The 18,804-nt window shown below is 39.5% G+C and overlaps 1 protein-coding gene across 1 annotated transcript in view; it reads right to left on the bottom strand.

The window, feature by feature from the left end:
* Window positions 1-890: 890 nt before the first annotated feature.
* The window catches only part of LOC122459213 (protein scribble homolog), a 52,263-nt gene continuing 34,349 nt past the window's right edge, over window positions 891-18,804 (bottom strand). The window contains exon 7 of the mRNA XM_043510215.1: window positions 891-1,491. Within this exon, the coding sequence (XP_043366150.1) occupies window positions 1,339-1,491 (153 nt within the window). The 3' untranslated portion in view covers window positions 891-1,338. The remainder of the gene's footprint in view (window positions 1,492-18,804) is intronic.

Below are 18,804 nucleotides of genomic sequence, written 5' to 3'. Positions count from 1 at the left end.
TACTATGATATCATTCAAGTCATTCTGAGTGATTTATCAGTGGATTGTCCATGTATTTGAATAGAAAATGAGGCTCCCCCAGGTCATAGGGCTGTATTGCATGCATATATTATAAAGAATCCATATTTACATATACACAGATATGGAGGTTCCCAGCAAAACAGGCCTAATGTACATGCAGAATAGAACTCAGTTCATCTTTCTCCAGCAGGAGAGGTCTTTACCAATTTAACTAAGGGAGACCTTCCTTATTAGTTAGTGTTTAGCATCCTCTTTGTAGGCCAACCACCAGAAGGTGACAATCAGACACCTGAGCCATCTGATTCCAAAGAAGTACAGGGCAATGGTATATATGCACACTAGCCAATACCATGTGTTGTACTCAGTTCCAACAGCAGGTTATTTTTTGAGTACCTAAAAACATGCTATGGGCCTGAACCATATGGAAGGCATTAGATTCTGGTAAAGAGAAAGAGGGTTGAATGCTCAGGCACAAGAACATTTGGTGCTTCTGTTTACTCCTTAAAACACATGCCGAAATTTCAAGGCAACTTCTGCGGGGGTTCTGTTTCCATGCAAATAGAGGGGAGGAAGAGACAAACCATGGAAACCACTCTTGGTTAAGAAGTTTTTTTCAACCCATTCCCTGGCTTCTGGCTGAAGAAGAGGCCTCTCTAAGTTTTTATCTGAAAGGATCCATACTTACAGGTCCTTATAAAAATCTCACATGTGGATCACATAAAATATGCACTCAGAGAAGCCTCTTCTTTAATTCTTTAGCACGACTTGCACATTTCCAGGGTGAATTACATTCATCTACAAAAGAGAACCATTCATTAGACTGAAGAGTAATATTTTATTCAGATAGAAAACAACATAAAAGGGGACAATCCAAAGGAACCTGTAGATAAAACAGGGGGTTGGCCACATAGATGGAATACGCACCTTGGGTTAAAAAATAAATAAATCTATACATTTGCTTTTACCATGTTTCCAGATGGGTTGTGGTGTAGTACCCCCAATGATTAAAAATCTTTATCATCACATTGAGTTTTTGCAGAATGCACTTAAAGTGGAAATTTGAAACGCATGACTGGTGACATTCATATAACCTTATACAGAACATTCCATTTCAAGTGTATTAATTCCAATTGAAGTAAAGTTCAAGGCAAATAAACATAAATGTAAGTTTTTTTTTGTTTTTTCAATTCAAATTCAGCCCATGTACTGGTTTCAACTATGAATAAGGCATAGTGGTTCAAGTACTGAACTACCTTAACAGAAACAGAACAACAGTGAAAAAATAATACCATGAAGTTCTTCTCTCAGAGTACTTTATTAGGGAGGGTAAAAAGCATTGTTCAAACACTCTGAATAGCCCTGGCTTTCTGCAATATCCATCTCCTCAGGTTCAAAGTCATCTGGATCTTGGGTTAATTGGTCGGTGTCCTCATCTGAAGTGGAAGGGCGTGTTAGGATGATTCGAGGTATCTTGAGTAAAATAGAAAGGATTTCAGAGAAAAGAGATGAGAGAGTTCAAAAACAAGAAAGCACAAGAAAACAAAATTATACTGAATGAAAAGAGAGAACAGAGCTGATGAATTAAATAACTAGTGCAATTAAAATGTGCAACAGATGTGAGCAACACAGGCACAGCAGAGATCTGTGGCAGATGAAAGAGTATGAACAATGTACTTATCATACCTTTTACAAAATCCATGCACTGGAAGCAAGGAAATGAGTTATGATGGACCTCTTAAATCTTTTACTACCCACATAACAAACAAACAATATTCTTATTTAGGTATCAAGAAATGCACACTTCATCGTAACACAAACTCTTAACTCTGATGCATTTTTCAAACCCCAATAATTAATGTATTATTTTGATTTTGAAGTCTTTGTATTTTGTTTTAAGGAATACACTAAAAAGGAAAAAATTGGTAACATATTCAATATAACAATTAATATATTAGTCACATGACTAGACATTTTTGATAAAGTATTTAAAACTGATGTGCTTTGAGAATTGTGTGAAATTTAATTTTATTTAGTCATTTAGCAATTTTTGATGATAGGAAAGTACATGACATTGTGATTGATGGCAAAAATATAAAGGTATATGGACTTTCATTTGAGGCTGATGAATGTATTATTTATATATAAGGATTGTTGTGTTTCTTTCTGAGAAAGGTGTATATTATGTTTAAACTTTGAGATTACTGGTGAAAGTAGTAGTTATTGTGGATAAGATTTAAGGTTGCTCTATTGTGTTGAAATATGCATTTCTTTATGCTTGATAAGAATGACATGCTTGTTTATTAGGTTGGCAGCATACAATTTATCATATCCTTAACTATTCATTTCCTTGCTCTTAAGAGTTTAGTTTTTTGTAAACAATGTGGTAGGTAAGTGCACAGATGTCACTTAGCAACTTCAACTAGTTTTTGAAATGAGATTTTGGTTTTAGGAATTTTCCAAGTAATTTTTGGTTCATTGTTTTTTCTTCTCTCCTCTATTTCTAACTTCATCTTAATTAACCTAAGCAAAAGGAAGAAAATCAAAGATACAGTGTTTTAATTTAAAAAAATGGGACAGAGATCACCATATTTTAATTAATAGTGAGTAAGGTGCTGGCCAACCTGGTAATAGCTCTTGAGGAGATTTGCCTGAGATTTGCAGCTACCACTGTGCCTCATATTTGTATTCTACAAATCTCCATATGTAATTAGGCCATCTGAAGCCTACTAGATTGGGCGTTAGGTGTGTAGAACAAAGCAACACGGGCTCTATTATTGGTTATGATTTGTAGCTCCTTATACCAACATTCAGTGCACCCCAAGAATATACGTATGCTCACTACATAGCTGAGTTAGTTGTGCATCCTTCATAGAACCACCTCCCTTAACACTGAATGTTGGTATAAGGAGCTACAAATCATAACCAATAATAGAACCCAGGTTTCTTTATTCTACATACCTAACACCCAATCTAGTAGGCTTCAGATGGCCTAATTACATACGGAGATTTGTAGAATACGAATATGAGGCACTGTGGTGTAGCTGGTGTGATATAGGCTTACTACCTCAGAGATCAGGGCTGAAATCCTGGCACAACTGAAGTCAGTGGTAAAATTCCCAGGAACAGGGTCCAGATTTCACCCAGTAGACTGTTTCAAACTCCACTACAACTTCTAATGATACTTTTGGTAAATCACTTAAGTTTTCGGTTTCTTGATTATTTGGTCTTGAAACCAACATGTGCACATTTCCCCAAGGCCCTGGGGACATTTAACTGGGAATGCTGGAGAAGGAGTAATTTTACCAGAGCCTGAGTTTCCAATCCCTTTTAACAAGTAGCCCTCAGCTATTTTGTAGGATAATCATTAAAATATTCTCCATCACCGTGGTCTAATTGGCAAAAAAATTAATTATTATTTATTTTATTGTGGCTCCGAAGAGTCCCAGTCATGAACCAGGACCTTATTGTGCTAGGAGCTGTAGAAACACAGAATAAAAAACAAAACAAAAACAAAAAAAACCTGGTTCCTTACAAACTAAGTATACGACAAGAGACAACAGATGGATATAGACAGATTGATAGGGGAGTACAAAGAAGCAATGAGACAACATTGATCAGCATATAGGCCATGATCTCAGCTCACCAGTTGCCTAACTGTTGCAAGATTTTTGTATGCATCAAAGCAAAGGAAAGTTTGAAGAAGGATAATGAGTTAGGTTTGCAGATGTTTATGGGGAGCTCTTGTCAGGCATGAGGGGCAGCACTGGGAGAAAGCACAAAGGTGCTTGCCAAATTTTAACAAGGAGCAATGGAGGCAGGCACCACGGGCTGATCAGATTCAGGAGTTGCAAGCTCGATAGCGAGTGACAGGGATAAGTAGAGAGGGGACAGGATGCGAAGGGCCTGGAAAGTGGAGACAAGTAGCTTATGGTTGATAATGATAGAGAAGACAGAGCGAGTGGAGGGGTGCAAGGAGAGGGGTGACATGGTCAAAGTGACAGGCTAGGGAAATGATCTTTGCAGCAGCATTTTGAATGAATATGAGTGGGACAAGACTGCATTTAGCAAGGCCAGAAAGAAAGATGTTGGAGTAATTGAGATGCAACTTAATAAGAGCTTGAATGAGTTTTAGCTGCGTAGATGTATAGGAAAGGCCATATCTTAGAGACGTTATGCAAAGACTCTGTACAACAAACATAGCCAAGATGTGAGGCTCTCAAGAGAAGTCTGACATCCAAGTTACATGCCTGAGACACAGGCAGGAAGTGGTGGTGTCTCCAGGGACTGAGAAAAGAAATACTGGGCAGGCTTGCGGATGGGGGCGAGTGGGGCTTAAGAATTGTTTAGCCATGTTGATCTTGAGCCGATGGCTAGACTTCTAGGAGTAGATGTCAGAATCATGTCTAGCTTTCAAATAAAGCAATGTCTTAAACATTTCAGTAGCCCTGCTTTTGAAATATGCATTTTACATAAGCCAATGTCAAATATAACTACTTTTCAAATATTACGATGTTATTTGATTTCATTGAACAGGTTGAGAAATAAAAATAATTAGACGTTTTGAAAAAAATTCTAGGAGGAGCCATTTTTAGGTCTTTCAGTGACAAAAAGTATTCACTTAATTTAAACAAAATGTCAAAACATTCTAGTTGTCAGTGAGATGCAACGAAAAAATTAAAAGTTGCTCTTAAACATCCCTCAATTCAAGAGTCTTAAAAACTTACCTACAGTCCATACAAATTTGATTTCCCCTCATTTTTGTTTTTAAAATTATTTACATTTGAAAGAATCATGGAACTGAGATTATAGAATGAGTTACTTACACTAGAGGAATGAATGCCACAGCATTTTAAGTTTCTGACATAAACAGATTTTTGTGTCCCTCATTGTAGGTCTATCGACATGACTACTCTTCAAAATGGAAGGTGTAAACTCCAGCTCAAGGAGACATACCCACCCTAGCTCTGATTGAGCTAGTGCACTGAAAATAGACTGTAGATGTGATGGTGCAAGTAGTGGGAGGGGCTCGCCATCCCAAGTACATACCTAGCATCTTGAATGGGTTCGTACTCAGGACTGCTAACCCTTCCCATAGCTTGAGCTGCTGCAGCTCTACATTATTTATAGTGCACTGGCTTGATCAGAGATACCACAGTTATGTCTCCTCCAGCTGGAAACTATACCTCCAGCTCAAAGCTCAAACTAGGCATATCCTATGTCACAGTGCATCACACATTTGGGATTTGGCAATCTGAGAGGTAAGGACCTGGATAGGGGTTGCAATTCTAACTCTGGAAGGACTATGGCCTCTCCATCATAAAACAACACAAACCACCTGCAGTGCTGAGGTTGGAACACTGAGCTTTTAGTTCCAAAAACACAGCCCTCTATGGTTTTAAGCAAAAGCAGGTACCACACTTATTAATACAAAGATTTTTCTCAGATCCCTCCCATAACATTCTTTGCTACACGGGCCACCTTGTCTCTCATTCTTGACTCCACAACATCACTGTGGCAACTGCAACAATTACTTCCACAAAAAAGTAGCATTAGGAAGTTATTTCATGTGTTTTTAAGCTGTCTTTTTATGCAGTTTTGCAGCTGGAAACAAGGAGGAGGAGCCAACACCATGTGATCACCATGTGAAGGGTCTAAAGACTAGAGTTTGGGAACTTGTGAGCTACAAGGAGAGAGAGCACTGTCACCATACAATTTATCATATCCTTAACTATTTATTTCCTTGCTCTTAATGGTTTAGTTTTGTAAACTATGTTGCATGTAAGTGCACAAATGTCAAATCCCAGTTTGAGAAACACTGGTCTAGAACATGAAATTAGTTCCTTTTATCCAGCGGTGCAAGTAGAAATCATTTCTTGCTGATACTGTACTCATTGGAGGGCACGTGACTTTCCCACCTGACCCCTCCATGTGACTCCTCCCCACCCAGCCTGGGGCCCCCACACTCTCCCCATCCCCTCCAACCCCCCTCCCCTTACCCTCTAAAATTTTAGAACTGAAACAGATGCAGTTGTAAAATGATGTTTTGGGCCCCTGGTGTACTTCCAGGTGTCATTGAGGATCCAGCAACACCCAAAATTGAAAACTTCTTAAATGAAAGAAGGATAGGAAGGACAATCACCCCACTTTCCCTTAACACACTATCAGTGCCTCCCTTATGTCCAAACTAAGCTGCTGCCAGCTTGCCTTTATCTAAGTATTGCTCTCCACCAGACACTAGGAAAGCAAAGATGCTGAGCCATCTGGGTTTGATGGAAAAGAGGCATAGAACTGTACATGCCATTTACATCTTGTTAGAACTACAACCCAAATTGTTTTATTATTTTCCTCAGCATGACATACAGGAGGGGCAATCAAAATCAGCCTGGCAGAACATGCATGAGAACTGTCTCTGGACAGATAAGCAATTGATCAAAATCACATTCTCTGATCTCTTGGGGCCAAATCCTGTTCCCATTGAGATCAAAAGAAGTTTTGATATTGAGTTCAATAGGAACAGGCTTTGACATTTGGAAAGGAAAGAACAACACAACCCAAGCAAGGGCTATGTTGCTTATACCACAGATATCAAAGGCTGCTGACTCATGTGAGAAAATCAGCAGAAATCTGCTCTTTGTCCATTGCAAGGGGGAAATCAGCAACCAATGAAGCTAGAACAGTCTCTCTACCATATCCAACTCATAAGTCCATCTGCAAAGGATCAAGGAAATATGAAGACTCCAGATTACCTTAAAGTCCTCAGGCCCTTGGTTAGAATGCTTCCATTAGTATACGTTCATAGTCCAGAGGCTGGAGCAGGAAAGAGGCCAGAGCAGGAAAGGGGCAAAATGGATAGGTTTCCAGGCTAGGGCCTTTTAGCTTCTGCTAAGCGCCAAGTAAAGGGAAATCTGTTCTTATTGTGAAAGATGGTGTTTGGAGTCACATGGGCAAGTTACATATCCATCATCCCCACCCATATTCTAGTTAGAACATTCACAGAAAGTCCATTAAGTGTAGACAGGCATTTTCCAGGGTCCATTGTTGACTTTTCCCTTCATGTGCTGGCTAAATACCTTGTGGGCGTTACCACAGGAGCAAACATGTAATTATAGCGAATATTCATAACTTCAGATATCAAGATGAATATACGTGCATAGAAATAGCATAATCATAAGTACCAGCTATTTCACCTACTGGACTATTCCCAAAAGAGATTCTGAAAAATCACACCATGTAACTCAGACCCTATGTGCCAGCACCATGCCCCATTGGAGTTTTGTTATCTGTTATGTAACAACAGAGAAGAAGCCAATGACATGACTCCATTTAGCTTAAAAGGGCAAGGTTAATTTTTAGCTGTTCAGGTGTGACTGCACCGTTAGTCAGTGAGGGCACACTGACTGGCACACGTTCAGGTTAATGGGCTTCAGTGTTCCTTTGCAGTTAACTTTTTAATGTTCATAAACCTGGTATGTGCTGAGCTGGTTTAAAGCATAATGCAGGTTTTTAGGTTTGCAAATCTGTGAACCTCTGCCTCTTTGAGATTTTATTATTATTACTTTTTTTTTTTTTTTTTGCTTGTCAGTGTGGGAGGGTCTCCTCTCTGCCCTCTGCTCACGAGGTTATGTATGTGTCTTGTAGCACTTGTCTGAACACCAGTTGGAAGGAATTTTTTTTTTCCAGCAAGTGTGGACTGATTCTTTTCTCTTAGAAGGGATGTAATTTTTTCCGGTTCAAACTGACTAACACAGAAAACAATTAGGGCTGTTAAACTTTCTTCACATGTCATAGAAAATTAAGTTCAGCTATATTTTCTAGTACAGTGATGAAATGGGTGTTTGTATATACAAACATCAACATGCTTAACTACTCCCTTTCTCCCAGAATATGTAGGATTTCAGTCTGTTTATATGGAATATGGGAGTTGGGTGAGAGCCATTTCAGCATATGACTTATTAAAAAGACAAATTTTAAGTAGAACTGTATCCTAAACTGCATTATGATATTATACCCAAACATTGCATTTCAATGGGAGATTCAACTTCCTTTATAGGAACAGAACAGACTCCTGAAACTCTTACCACAAAGACAGGTTTCAGAGTAGCAGTCATTTTAGTCTGTATTCGCAAAAAGAAAAGGAGGACTTGTGGCACCTTGGAGACTAACAAATTTATTTGAGCATAAAAATATGGAATGCTTCATGAATTTGTGAAGTGTTCCATATTTTTATGTTCAAATAAATTTGTTAGTCTCCAAGGTGCCACAAGTACTCCTTTTCTTCTTACCACAAAGGTGGTCCATAGACATGCAAATAGTAAGAGAGTTTCAGGAGTCTGTTAGACTAGTTTGGCTTCAAAGAAGAATTCTTTGTACACTGGGGACAACACCTGATACCTGTCAGGCTGAAGAACTGGGCTGACATCAGAATCCAAACATCCTCTGGTCAGAGCAAGCAGAGGCATTCCTCTAATGATTTGGACTTGATGTGATGCAATATGAATGTCATGGATAATTCAGACCAACGGGGAGAAACAGAATCAAAAACACTGTTTAAACACCTTCTGCCCCTCCCCACCCCAATCCCACCACTCGCCTCTTGAGGACTCCTTACCAATTTAACAGCACAATACATATGCTAACAAACTTAAAGCCTTTGTTTAAGTTTGTTAGCATATGCATTGTGCTGTTAAAGCCATATAAAGAATGAATGCCCTCCCTAGCGCTGTTCTGCTCCTTTAAGGAGCAGAGCACATCTCCTCCCCCGGAGATAGGGGGCTAGCCCTAAGTCTTTCCGGTACCCCGTACCTCTAATAATCTCGTCGGTATTGCGTACTAGAGAGTACCACCCTACTTGCACTACTGCTTTATCAAAACCAGAGAACGCAGAAGGAACTCAGATTATAGTGAAAGCAATTGAACACTAAACCTCAATATCTGCAGTTCTCAGGCACTCAAAATAGACAGAGACTCTAGCGTGCCAATGGCAGTCAGCCCAGAAAAGTCACACAAGCCTGATTCTGATCTCACCAGGAGTTTTACAGCAGTGTCTCTCTATTGACAGTGTGCTGGTGACTCCTGATCGACTCTGGTGTAAGTGAGAACAGAGTCCACTTCTTGATCCCACTTATACCAAATGAATTTTTTCTCTGGAACTTTTTTTTTTTAAGAAAAATTGCTATGTTCTCAGGTTCATCCATTGCACAAGCAAGACACAATATTCAAATGCCCTTCACTATGGGGATCTGAATTTGAGGGACAAAACTTTGCTAAGAGTCTGGAAATAGTTTTGACATTGTGGGGAGGTAGATCTCATATTCAGCTGGTTCCATTTTACTACTATTTATATGTTGCTTCATGGCTTGTTAATGGAGATGAAGGCTATCTAAGATCTATGTCCATAAGTCTCATTCAGACAGAACCTAAAGGAAATAGCCTCCTCTTTATCGGTATCACCTTTGGATATGTTGCCCAGAACTAAATACAGTACTGTTTCCCCAGTGCTGGTCTCATCAGACCTGTACAGAAAATAATAGTTATCAGTTCACCTGGCATCATGACTGATTACATCTTTGTGTATATAACCCAAAATTCCATGGATTTTTGGTACCCCATGTTTCCCATTTTAATCTCATTTTATTTCCTGCTCATGGTTCCATCTTAACCACCCTTCGCCCCAGCCTTTGTAATAGATCTCTGCCCTTTTTCATAATTAAAACCCTTTCCAATTTAGTATCTTCCATAGATTTAATTAATAGGCTGTTTGCTTGCTCTTCCAAGTCATGGAAGATGTTAAATGAGACTGAACCTAACCCCAGTCCCTGCAGCACTTGGCTAGAGGCCTGATCCAAAGTCCATTAAAACCAATGGAAAAACTTGCATTGATTTCAATGGGCTTTGAATGAGGTTTCAGTACCTTCTCTGTCTCTTAACATAGCTGATTAGGTTGCATGACAGTCCTGAGCACACCTCCTGATATTATCATGCTAGGAGCTTTGGGAGAGTACTATCAGCACCATGCAGGGCCATCCCTAGCTATTCTGGGGCTCTATGCAGCCCTCCCGCAGGGTGGGGGTGGGGGGGACTGGCTCAGGGGACAGGGGGGAACTGCCCCCCAGCACTCACTGGCAGCGTGGCAGGGGCCCGGCCCTGCTGCAGTCCTCAGGGGAGTGGGGGCGGGGCGGGGATGGAGCAGAGTGGGGGCTATGGGGAGGGGGTGGAGTGGGGGCAGGGCTGGGGCAGAGCAGGGGCTGGAGCAGCACACCAAATGGTGCCCCAAATTTCCTGATGCCCTATGCAGCTGCGTACTTTAAGTATGGGTAGGGACGGCCCTGGCACCATGACACACTCAACCAGAAGCAATAGGTCAAAGAAGGAACGTGGAGAACCAGGCCAGCCAGCACTGGCTGTGTGGGGGATAGGAAAGTCAGGCTGGCAATCTAACCAAAAGAAGGTGGGAAGAGCCACGGCTTGTGAACAGGACGGGAAAGGGGCATTTGGACTGACCAGTTGTAGATGAAGTTGGAAATATGGGAATTGTTAATCCCCTCTTTAGACAAACTAATTTTTAATATGCTTAGGAAAATGTGACCTAGTTCAGATTAATTTACTTAAAGAAAACTTTCTTAAAGAAAGTTTTGTTTCAAACAAGGGGACAACTCCTCCCCACTTTTCTTTCTACTGGTGCATTGGTGGTGCAATCATCTATTTCCCTTGGACAAGAGTATATTTCAGAGAGATTTGTTTTAAACAGGACACACCTCCCTAGAGGAGAACTTTCGGATTGTATGTGAAATGTAACCACCACTTTATAAATTCAAATCTAAATTAATGTTGTTTTTTTATTTGCACTAATAAAGGCAATAATGGTTAGACTTTAACAACAGTAAAAGAGTTACACACCTGACTCCTCATCAGAGAATGAAAGCAGGTGGTTTTTTTTTGTTTTTTTTGTTTTTTTTTGTTTTTTTTTTTTTACTGTGTACACACCAGCAAAAGTTTGGATTTGATAATGTATCTATATCCATAACAGATCTTGTCTAAATTTAATTTCTTTACTCTGAGTGAAGGAGGCAATTCCTACTCTTGCCTTATAAAATTAATTATATATAGCTTTTTTAAAAATAATAATTTTTATCAAAAGAATCTAATAATGTGTCTGAGCATTGCAATAGTGAATGTATTTATCAACTTTCCCAAGACTTAGATTATACTGACATCTGCTGGCTTTTAAATTAATACAATAAGGTGATAGTTAAATAAAGACAAGACAGATGGCACAACCTGCGCTCAAAGAAAACTTAAAGGAAGTTAAAGAATGATTTAAACAAGTTTCACAAACTTGCATGACTTTTAATGTAGCAGCCCATGTGCATTATTCATACATACACATAATGTCCATGTGATAAATTGCAGAGGTATCATTTGCCATGACCTGCATAATTCAAAAGGAGCTTTGCCTATCAGAATAAAGTTAGTAACTATGTTACCTGAGCACCGAAGTGGCTGGCAGAGTAGATTAGACAGATAAAATAGGTAGACATTATAATCTCTACCAGATCTTTAAACATCTCAGGCACACAACTGCATACAAACATGCATATGAAACTGCCTACCTAAATTTATGCATGGACTAAGACTTCTTTCTCTATATGGAGAGTTTTAAAACATTTTAGTTAAAATGTTCCAGCTGATATGAAACAGACAAGCCCTAAATGCTTCATCTTTATCACCATGTGTAACAGTTGGTTTTTCCATTAAAAGAAAGAGCCTTAGCCTTAATGAACTGATTGTGTGTTGAGGTATTATGTCAAACTTCAACAGACAGCCCAGAAGACATGCAAATAAAAGTGTGAATTCATTACTGCCAAAGAGATATGAAAGAGAAGGAAACACTAACATGGCTCCTGTGGCCACCCAACCCCAAAATGCTGACATCAATGACAGTAAGGTTATAAAATCCTTCCTCTGTCCTTTGGAATCTGCTGCTGTCTATCCATTGCCCAGCTCCAAACACTGTTGTCCAGGAGAGCGAGGCATAAACCCTTCCAATGCCCTTGGGAACAATCTTGCAGACTCATTCTCTATTGTGCTTGTCTGAGTCTTCGGAGACAAGGTTAAGGATCTGGTGCTTCTCTTGGTTATTTTTTTAATACATCATGAGGTATGTAAGAGGAGACAGATCCCATTTAAATATGTTATATATTTCCCAGTTGTGTTGTACTTTTTAAAAATTGTGTATTTCCTCTGTTGTTGGGGCAGAGGAGTCAAGCTTAAAAGAGAATTGTATTTTCTCCCCATTTTTCTCCTTAGTTGGTACTAGTATAATTCTCCCCAAAGAGACAAGGAAAAAACAAGAAAGCTGAAATTAGGGAAAAATGCACAGGCTCAGATTTAGCAAAAGGCAAAAAAGATGGAGAAAGACAAATGTGTTCCCTCATTCATAACTCCCTTCAGTCACAGCAGGTTTAGATGTTGTTTAAGCTGCTGATTAGCAGGCTTCACTCCATCTCCCTCATCTTCTAACGTATCATTAAATATGGTTTTGTCTGAGGGCAGTTCTACACTATGGGGCTAAGTCAACCTAAATTACGCAGCTCCAGCTACGTGAATATTGTAGCTAGAGTTGACATACCTATTAACCTACCTATTAACTCTCCCATTGACTTACCTTATGCTTCTCATTCCAGTCGAGTATTGGAGTAGATGGGAGAGTGATCGATTTAGTGGGTCTTCTCAACACCCACTAAATCAACCCCCGGTGGATCAATCGCTGCACATCAAACCCCCGGTAAGTGGAGACAAGCCCATTTTATCACTTACAATCAAAGTAAGCTTGTCTACCCAGGAGGTTAGTGCACAGTAAGCCAGGGTATGAATTTACACCACACTAGCTACTCCCTACTGATTCCCCATGTGGACACTCTTAGTCCACACTAGAAGTACCCTTGAGCAGCTCAGCTCGATATGCTTAAGTGTACTTTTAGTGTGAAGTATGTTTGTCTACACAGAGAATTAGCGCAGAGTAGTTAGGGTGTGAATTTAAAGGTGCTCTGACTTGCGGCTCACTAACTTCCCACATAGACAAGCCTCAGAATCAAAGCCACCAACATACGGTGCTGAAATATCAGACAAAACCATACTGAGTGATGCGCCCTAAATTAGATACAGAAGGACTTGATTCTCCTGTGTCTTTCATCTTGTGTAGTCATTTATGGCCTGATCCTTCAAAGCAGTTAAGAACATGCATGGTTTTTCTCACATGAATTGTCCAGTTGACTTCACGGGCACTACTCATATGAGCAAACTATGCTTGTGCCTAAGTGCTATGTAGGAATGGGTCCATACAAAGTGGACGTAAAATGCAACCAAAATGCTTGCAACTTGCACCCACTTTCAGATGAGCAAATGCCTAGACAAGAGGCAAGCCAGTCGAGAAGCAGACCTTATAATCTCTAAAACTACCTAATTAGAAGGGAATGTTAAAAAACTGATCTGACAACACTAAGGACCCAGGTGTTTTTGATCAATGATAACGCAATTCTTCATAGAAAACTTTAGGGGTCTGAAAATAATATCAAATCATGTAATGTCAGGATAATAGGTTTCTCAAAGCATTCACTCTAAGAAGCTTTGTTTGTTGTTTGAAACAATTTTGGAACAAAAGTCTGATCATCACTGAAGATGATTAAAACATTCTGTAGTCCATTTAAATTGTCCCTTCTGACTTCTGCTTCTTTCATCTGAACATTCAGTTACTTTTGCTTCAATAAAATGACGAAGATGAGGTGATGTCTGAAGTATGGAAAAGGAAAATTTATCACATTTCTGTGAAAAGTTTACATTTTCCTGAGATAGCAGAAACTACTAGGAATGGAAAGAAGTTATTGATGCTTACATTTGAGTTTTTAAATCAGTCCTGCGTCAGGAAGGCATTTTCTTGCAAGGCCTGGATTGACTGTAGATGAAAAGGATTTGTCCATTTTGATTCTGATTGATGTAAAGATTTTCTTGAATCATGTCTGAACAATGTGAATGAAAGGCAGAGTGATTAGTGCCCAGATGTTCAGCGCAAGTAGCGAGGGGACTTGCAAATTGAAGGGCAGACACATTAATTGAGATTATCACAGCCAAGGCTTTCCACACCAGAGTTTTTTGTTTGGTTGGTTGGGTGTTTTTTTTTTTTTGGCATTGCCACCCTCAGAAGGAGAGCTTTACTAGGCACACTCATTGGCCAGTGCCACTCCACTTTGTGGGCTGTGCTGACGAACTCTAGGACCTCTTGTGTAGCGGTGACTAGGAACATCCTTTACCACCACAATTCTTCTGCAGATTGAGAGAGAATGAGCCAGCCCCTAGAACAGTCTGGGAGTTAGAACATTTCTCTGAGCTGCGGGAGGCTCAAGCCCCTGCTATGCTTGATTCAGACCAGGGACTTAAACCTGGGTGTTTTACACCTCAGGTGTGTCCTGATCACCAGACTATGTGGTTCTCTAGGGTGGGTCTTGCACAGTTTCTCCTGTTGGAGCTGTTCCATTTTGCATAAATAATTAAATATTCATTGAATAAGAGACAGATTCTCTAGTCCAGTAGGTAGGGTACTCCGCTGGGATGCAAGTGACCTAGGTTCAAGTCCCTAGTCTGAATCAGGTCTCTGTTTCATCTGGATGAGGAATGGGAATTTTTTTTTAATTTCCAAAGGTTTCATAAGATGGGGAAAATGATTCCCATCCAACTCTGCATAAATAATAAGGTGCAATTGATGATTTCAATGATAGGGGGAAGAGAGATTTCCTTAAAACTGAGGACCACCTATGGGAATACATGCCCAACTCGCCTTGAAATACTTGTAGGCTTCTTTGAAAAATCTGCAATAATTAGTAATTAGGGCTGACTGTATTGGTAAATGACAAATAACACTACAACAGAGGAAACATGGGAAATTTGCAGGTTTAAGGTAGAAAGATAAGAAAAATGAATTTTTATGGATACTGGTGAGATATCACATGACAGGATTTGGAAACAATATTAAGTCCAAACAGCCTGGTAATATTAAGGAATCATTAGGTCAAAAGTTGCAAAAAAGATGGACCAGAAAAGAAGCAGGACATGCTGATGCACTTCAGAAGAGAAGTATAGGTGATGTTGATAACATTCGTATTGGAGAGAATCCACTGGCAATGCAAACTCAGATTTGGAGAATAAGGTTTGATTTCCTTTAAACAGAGGATTAGATGTCTAGTCTCCAGAAACAGCAGCAGATACTGAAGACTGAGAGGAATAGAACAACAGAAAATCACGTTCTAGAAGAAAGCCAGGCAGTGCAGGTGGGTCAGGGTCAACGAAGAAGCAGCAACTATTACTCCATGAGGAAAAAAGAGGAAGATGGGGAAGATAAAGAAACAGAATTAGATAAAAAGCATGCAGAATCCAAGTCAGCATAGTATGGGGGCAAGCCTGAGTGATGTGATCCTTTTGGAAATAAGTGAAGTCAGGACTTGCTCTGAAAGCACAGAGATCCACAAGCAGTGATTTGAGTCCCATAGCATTAGGTTATTTTTTCAGCCTTTGATCTTTTGACTTCTCAGGACTTTTTACACAACTAAAATAACTACATCAGTTTTAATTCAAGCGTTTTTGCAACTCTTTTGTGGACTCAGAACATCTTACTCTGATTTAGTTTAAATTAGTAAGGAATCAACTTAAGCTAACCCACACTAAGACACTTCTATTCTGAAACAAGAGTGTCCCCACAGAGTTACTCCTAAAATAACAAAAGATGTGAATTAACACTAATGCAGTTATTTTGCTGTGTGCGTGTCAGTAATTTTTATGCATAGCTATGGCAAGTTTGTAAAGTTTGTCAATGAAAACTATATTTCATTGTAATTTTAGTTTCTGAGAATGTAAATTTCAAAAGTTAAACTGGTCAATCACAAATTTTCAAAAAGCTAGTTGTTTCTAAGGCCTAGTCTACACTAGAAGCGCTACATTTGTGCAGCTGCATTGGTGCAGCTGTGCCACTGTAGTGCATCTGGTGAAGATATTCTATGCTGACATGAGAAAGCTCTCCCATCGGCATAATAAATCCTCCTCTGCCAGAGGCCGTAGCTATGTTGGTAGGAGAAGCTTTCCCGCCAACATACCACTGTCCACACAGGTGCTTAGGTTGATGTAACTTATGTCACTCAGGGGGTGGTATATTCACATCCCTGATCAACGTATATTATACTAAAGTAAGTGGTAGCGTAGACCTGGCCTAATTTTTACTTTGAAAAACAGTGATGCAGTGTAAAAGAGATTTTCTTGTTTGTCCAACTAATTACTGATAATTCAAAGTGGCATTAAAGCTGAAGGCTGGAATGTAAGCATTTGGATTTTCGACTAGTTAAAATTCAAATGAGCCTTTTAAAATAATCTGGAGCAACCAGTTCTTTGAAGAATGGAAGACCAGAGAGGAGAAATTGAATCTGTTGGAGACAACATCTTTTGTCATGGCAGTGATACGATCTGTGGAGACATCATTAAGGATAGGAGATAAAAGAGGCCAGGCAGGATGTTGAAAGAACAGAAGTATGATTAATAATAAAAGGGAGAGTTTTTCCTGATTAAAAACACACAAAAGTGTTTTATTTCTGAATTTATAACTTAATAAATGTAGCGAAAGATGTTCCTGTCTGTTTTTGAGGCATGATCAGAAATACAGGGGAGAAGAATATTCTGCTATATCCTAGATCTTTAATAAGAGGAAGATTCTAGCCCACCAGAGCTTTAGTAAGAACCTTCTGCACCATCTAGTCCATCCCTCTGAATACTACTGGTCTTTTATCCAGATGTCTGGACCAATGCTGCAATCCTTTCTCAGGAAAAACTCCCACTGAGGGTCAACAGGAGCTGTACCTGAGTAAAGACGGAGTAAGAATATAAGATGAAGTATTGACTACATCCAAAGTCAACAGGATAACATTCCCAAAGAGATGAGAGTCCCAGAGATTGTTGTATATTTCCCTCTGCCAAAGGCAGACAGTAGTATGCACAAGTCAGCATAAAGACTTCTGTGAGTAAGTCTCTTGCAGAGACACATTTACAAAGATTTCAATGCAAAAATTTCTCTGCAGAAAATATGTGCTGAAGCACCTCACCACCTGAAACAGCTCTAGCTAGCTGGCTCCTTCAGGGTCTCCTGCTCTAAAGGGGCCAGCATCACCTGACCTGTCCCCTCCTCTTCTCACAAAGGGGTGGCTAGCTGGTCATATCTGGAAGGAAATATCATAGAAGCCAACTGGGTTATCAGTTACCATCAGGAGATAACATGGGAAGTGGTCAATTTCTCCTCAGCAAAAATCAAAGGGAGAAGCGAACCAGCTTCTTCTACAAAAGATTTGGTCAGCCAACCACCATATTAACCAGCCTTTTCAATCATGTTCTCGTTGAATTGCAGTGATGATGTCCAACAGACTATTAGCCTCGAATATCTGCTAATACCTCTTAAGAGGATATTAGCTCTGCCTAGAGTTGGTAAGAAAAACTTAAGGCAGTTCATTCTAAATCAAAAAGCTTCAGGAAATCACGTCAATTTTGCCAACATTTTGTTGTGGACAAAAACTGAAAAAACAAAGTTCCTACAACATTGACCTGTTCTGTTTTGCGGTTTTGTTTTGAAATGACATTTCATTTCTATTTTTTATTTTGAATTATTATTATATAAGATCATATAAAAATAAAAAGTCAAAATCAAAACATAATGAAACATTTCAATCACTCCAAAACTAAACAATTTTCAGAATTTTCCTTCGCAGAGAATTTCAAAGTTTCCAATTCAAAACACAGCCAAATTCAAAATCATTTCATGTCCTCCAGCTTGGTCTAGCTCTGATCTATTTTTGGTCATGTGACCAACTTGCAATCAAATTGCTTAAAAAATTCCAGAGGTTTAATCAAAACCGAATCATATGTTCATACATATTACCATAAATATAAAGGGAAGGGTAACCACCTTTCTTTATACAATTGTATAAAATCCCTCCTGGCCAGAGGCAACATCCTTTCACCTGTAAAGGATTAAGAAACTAAGGTAATCCTGCTGGACCTGACCCAAAATGGCCAATGAGGGGACAAGATACTTTCAAATCTGGAGGGGGACAAAGGGTGTCTGTCTGTCTGGGTGACACCTTTGCTGGGAACAGATCAAGCTGCAAGCCTTCCAACTCCTGCAAAGTTAATAAGTAATCTAGTTAGAAAATGCATTAGATTTTCTTTTGTTTTTTGGCTTGTAAAATTCGCTGTGCTGGAGCAAACGTGTATTCCTGTTTTTGTGTCTTTTTGTAACTTAAGGTTTTGCCTAGAGGGATTCTCTGTGTTTTGAATCTGATTACCCTGTAAGGTATTTACCATCCTGATTTTACAGAGGTGATTCTTTTACCTTTTCTTTAAATAAAATTCTTCTTTTAAAAACCTGATTGCTTTTTCATTGTTCTTAAGATCCAAGGGGTTGGGTCTGTGTTCACCTGTACAAACTGGTGAAGATATTATTATCAAGCCTTCCCCAGGAAAGGGGGCATAGGGCTTGGGGTATATTTTGGGGGAAGATGTCTCCAAGTGGGCTCTTTCCCTGTTCTTTGTTTAAATCGCTTGGTGGTGGCAGCGCATCAGATTTTTAACCTAAGCTGGTTCCCCAGGCAAGAAAGAAATCTGTGCCTTGGGGAAGTTTTAAACTAAACTGGTAAGAATAAGCTTACGGGGTCTTTCATTCAGGTCCCCACATCTGTACCCTAGAGTTCAGAGTGGGGA

The sequence above is a fragment of the Dermochelys coriacea genome, chromosome 3 (assembly GCF_009764565.3).
Source record: "Dermochelys coriacea isolate rDerCor1 chromosome 3, rDerCor1.pri.v4, whole genome shotgun sequence".
NCBI classification, from domain to species: Eukaryota; Metazoa; Chordata; order Testudines; family Dermochelyidae; genus Dermochelys; species Dermochelys coriacea.
The sequence above is the reverse complement of the archived record's forward strand: the minus strand, read 5'-3'. Positions and strand labels throughout refer to the sequence as shown.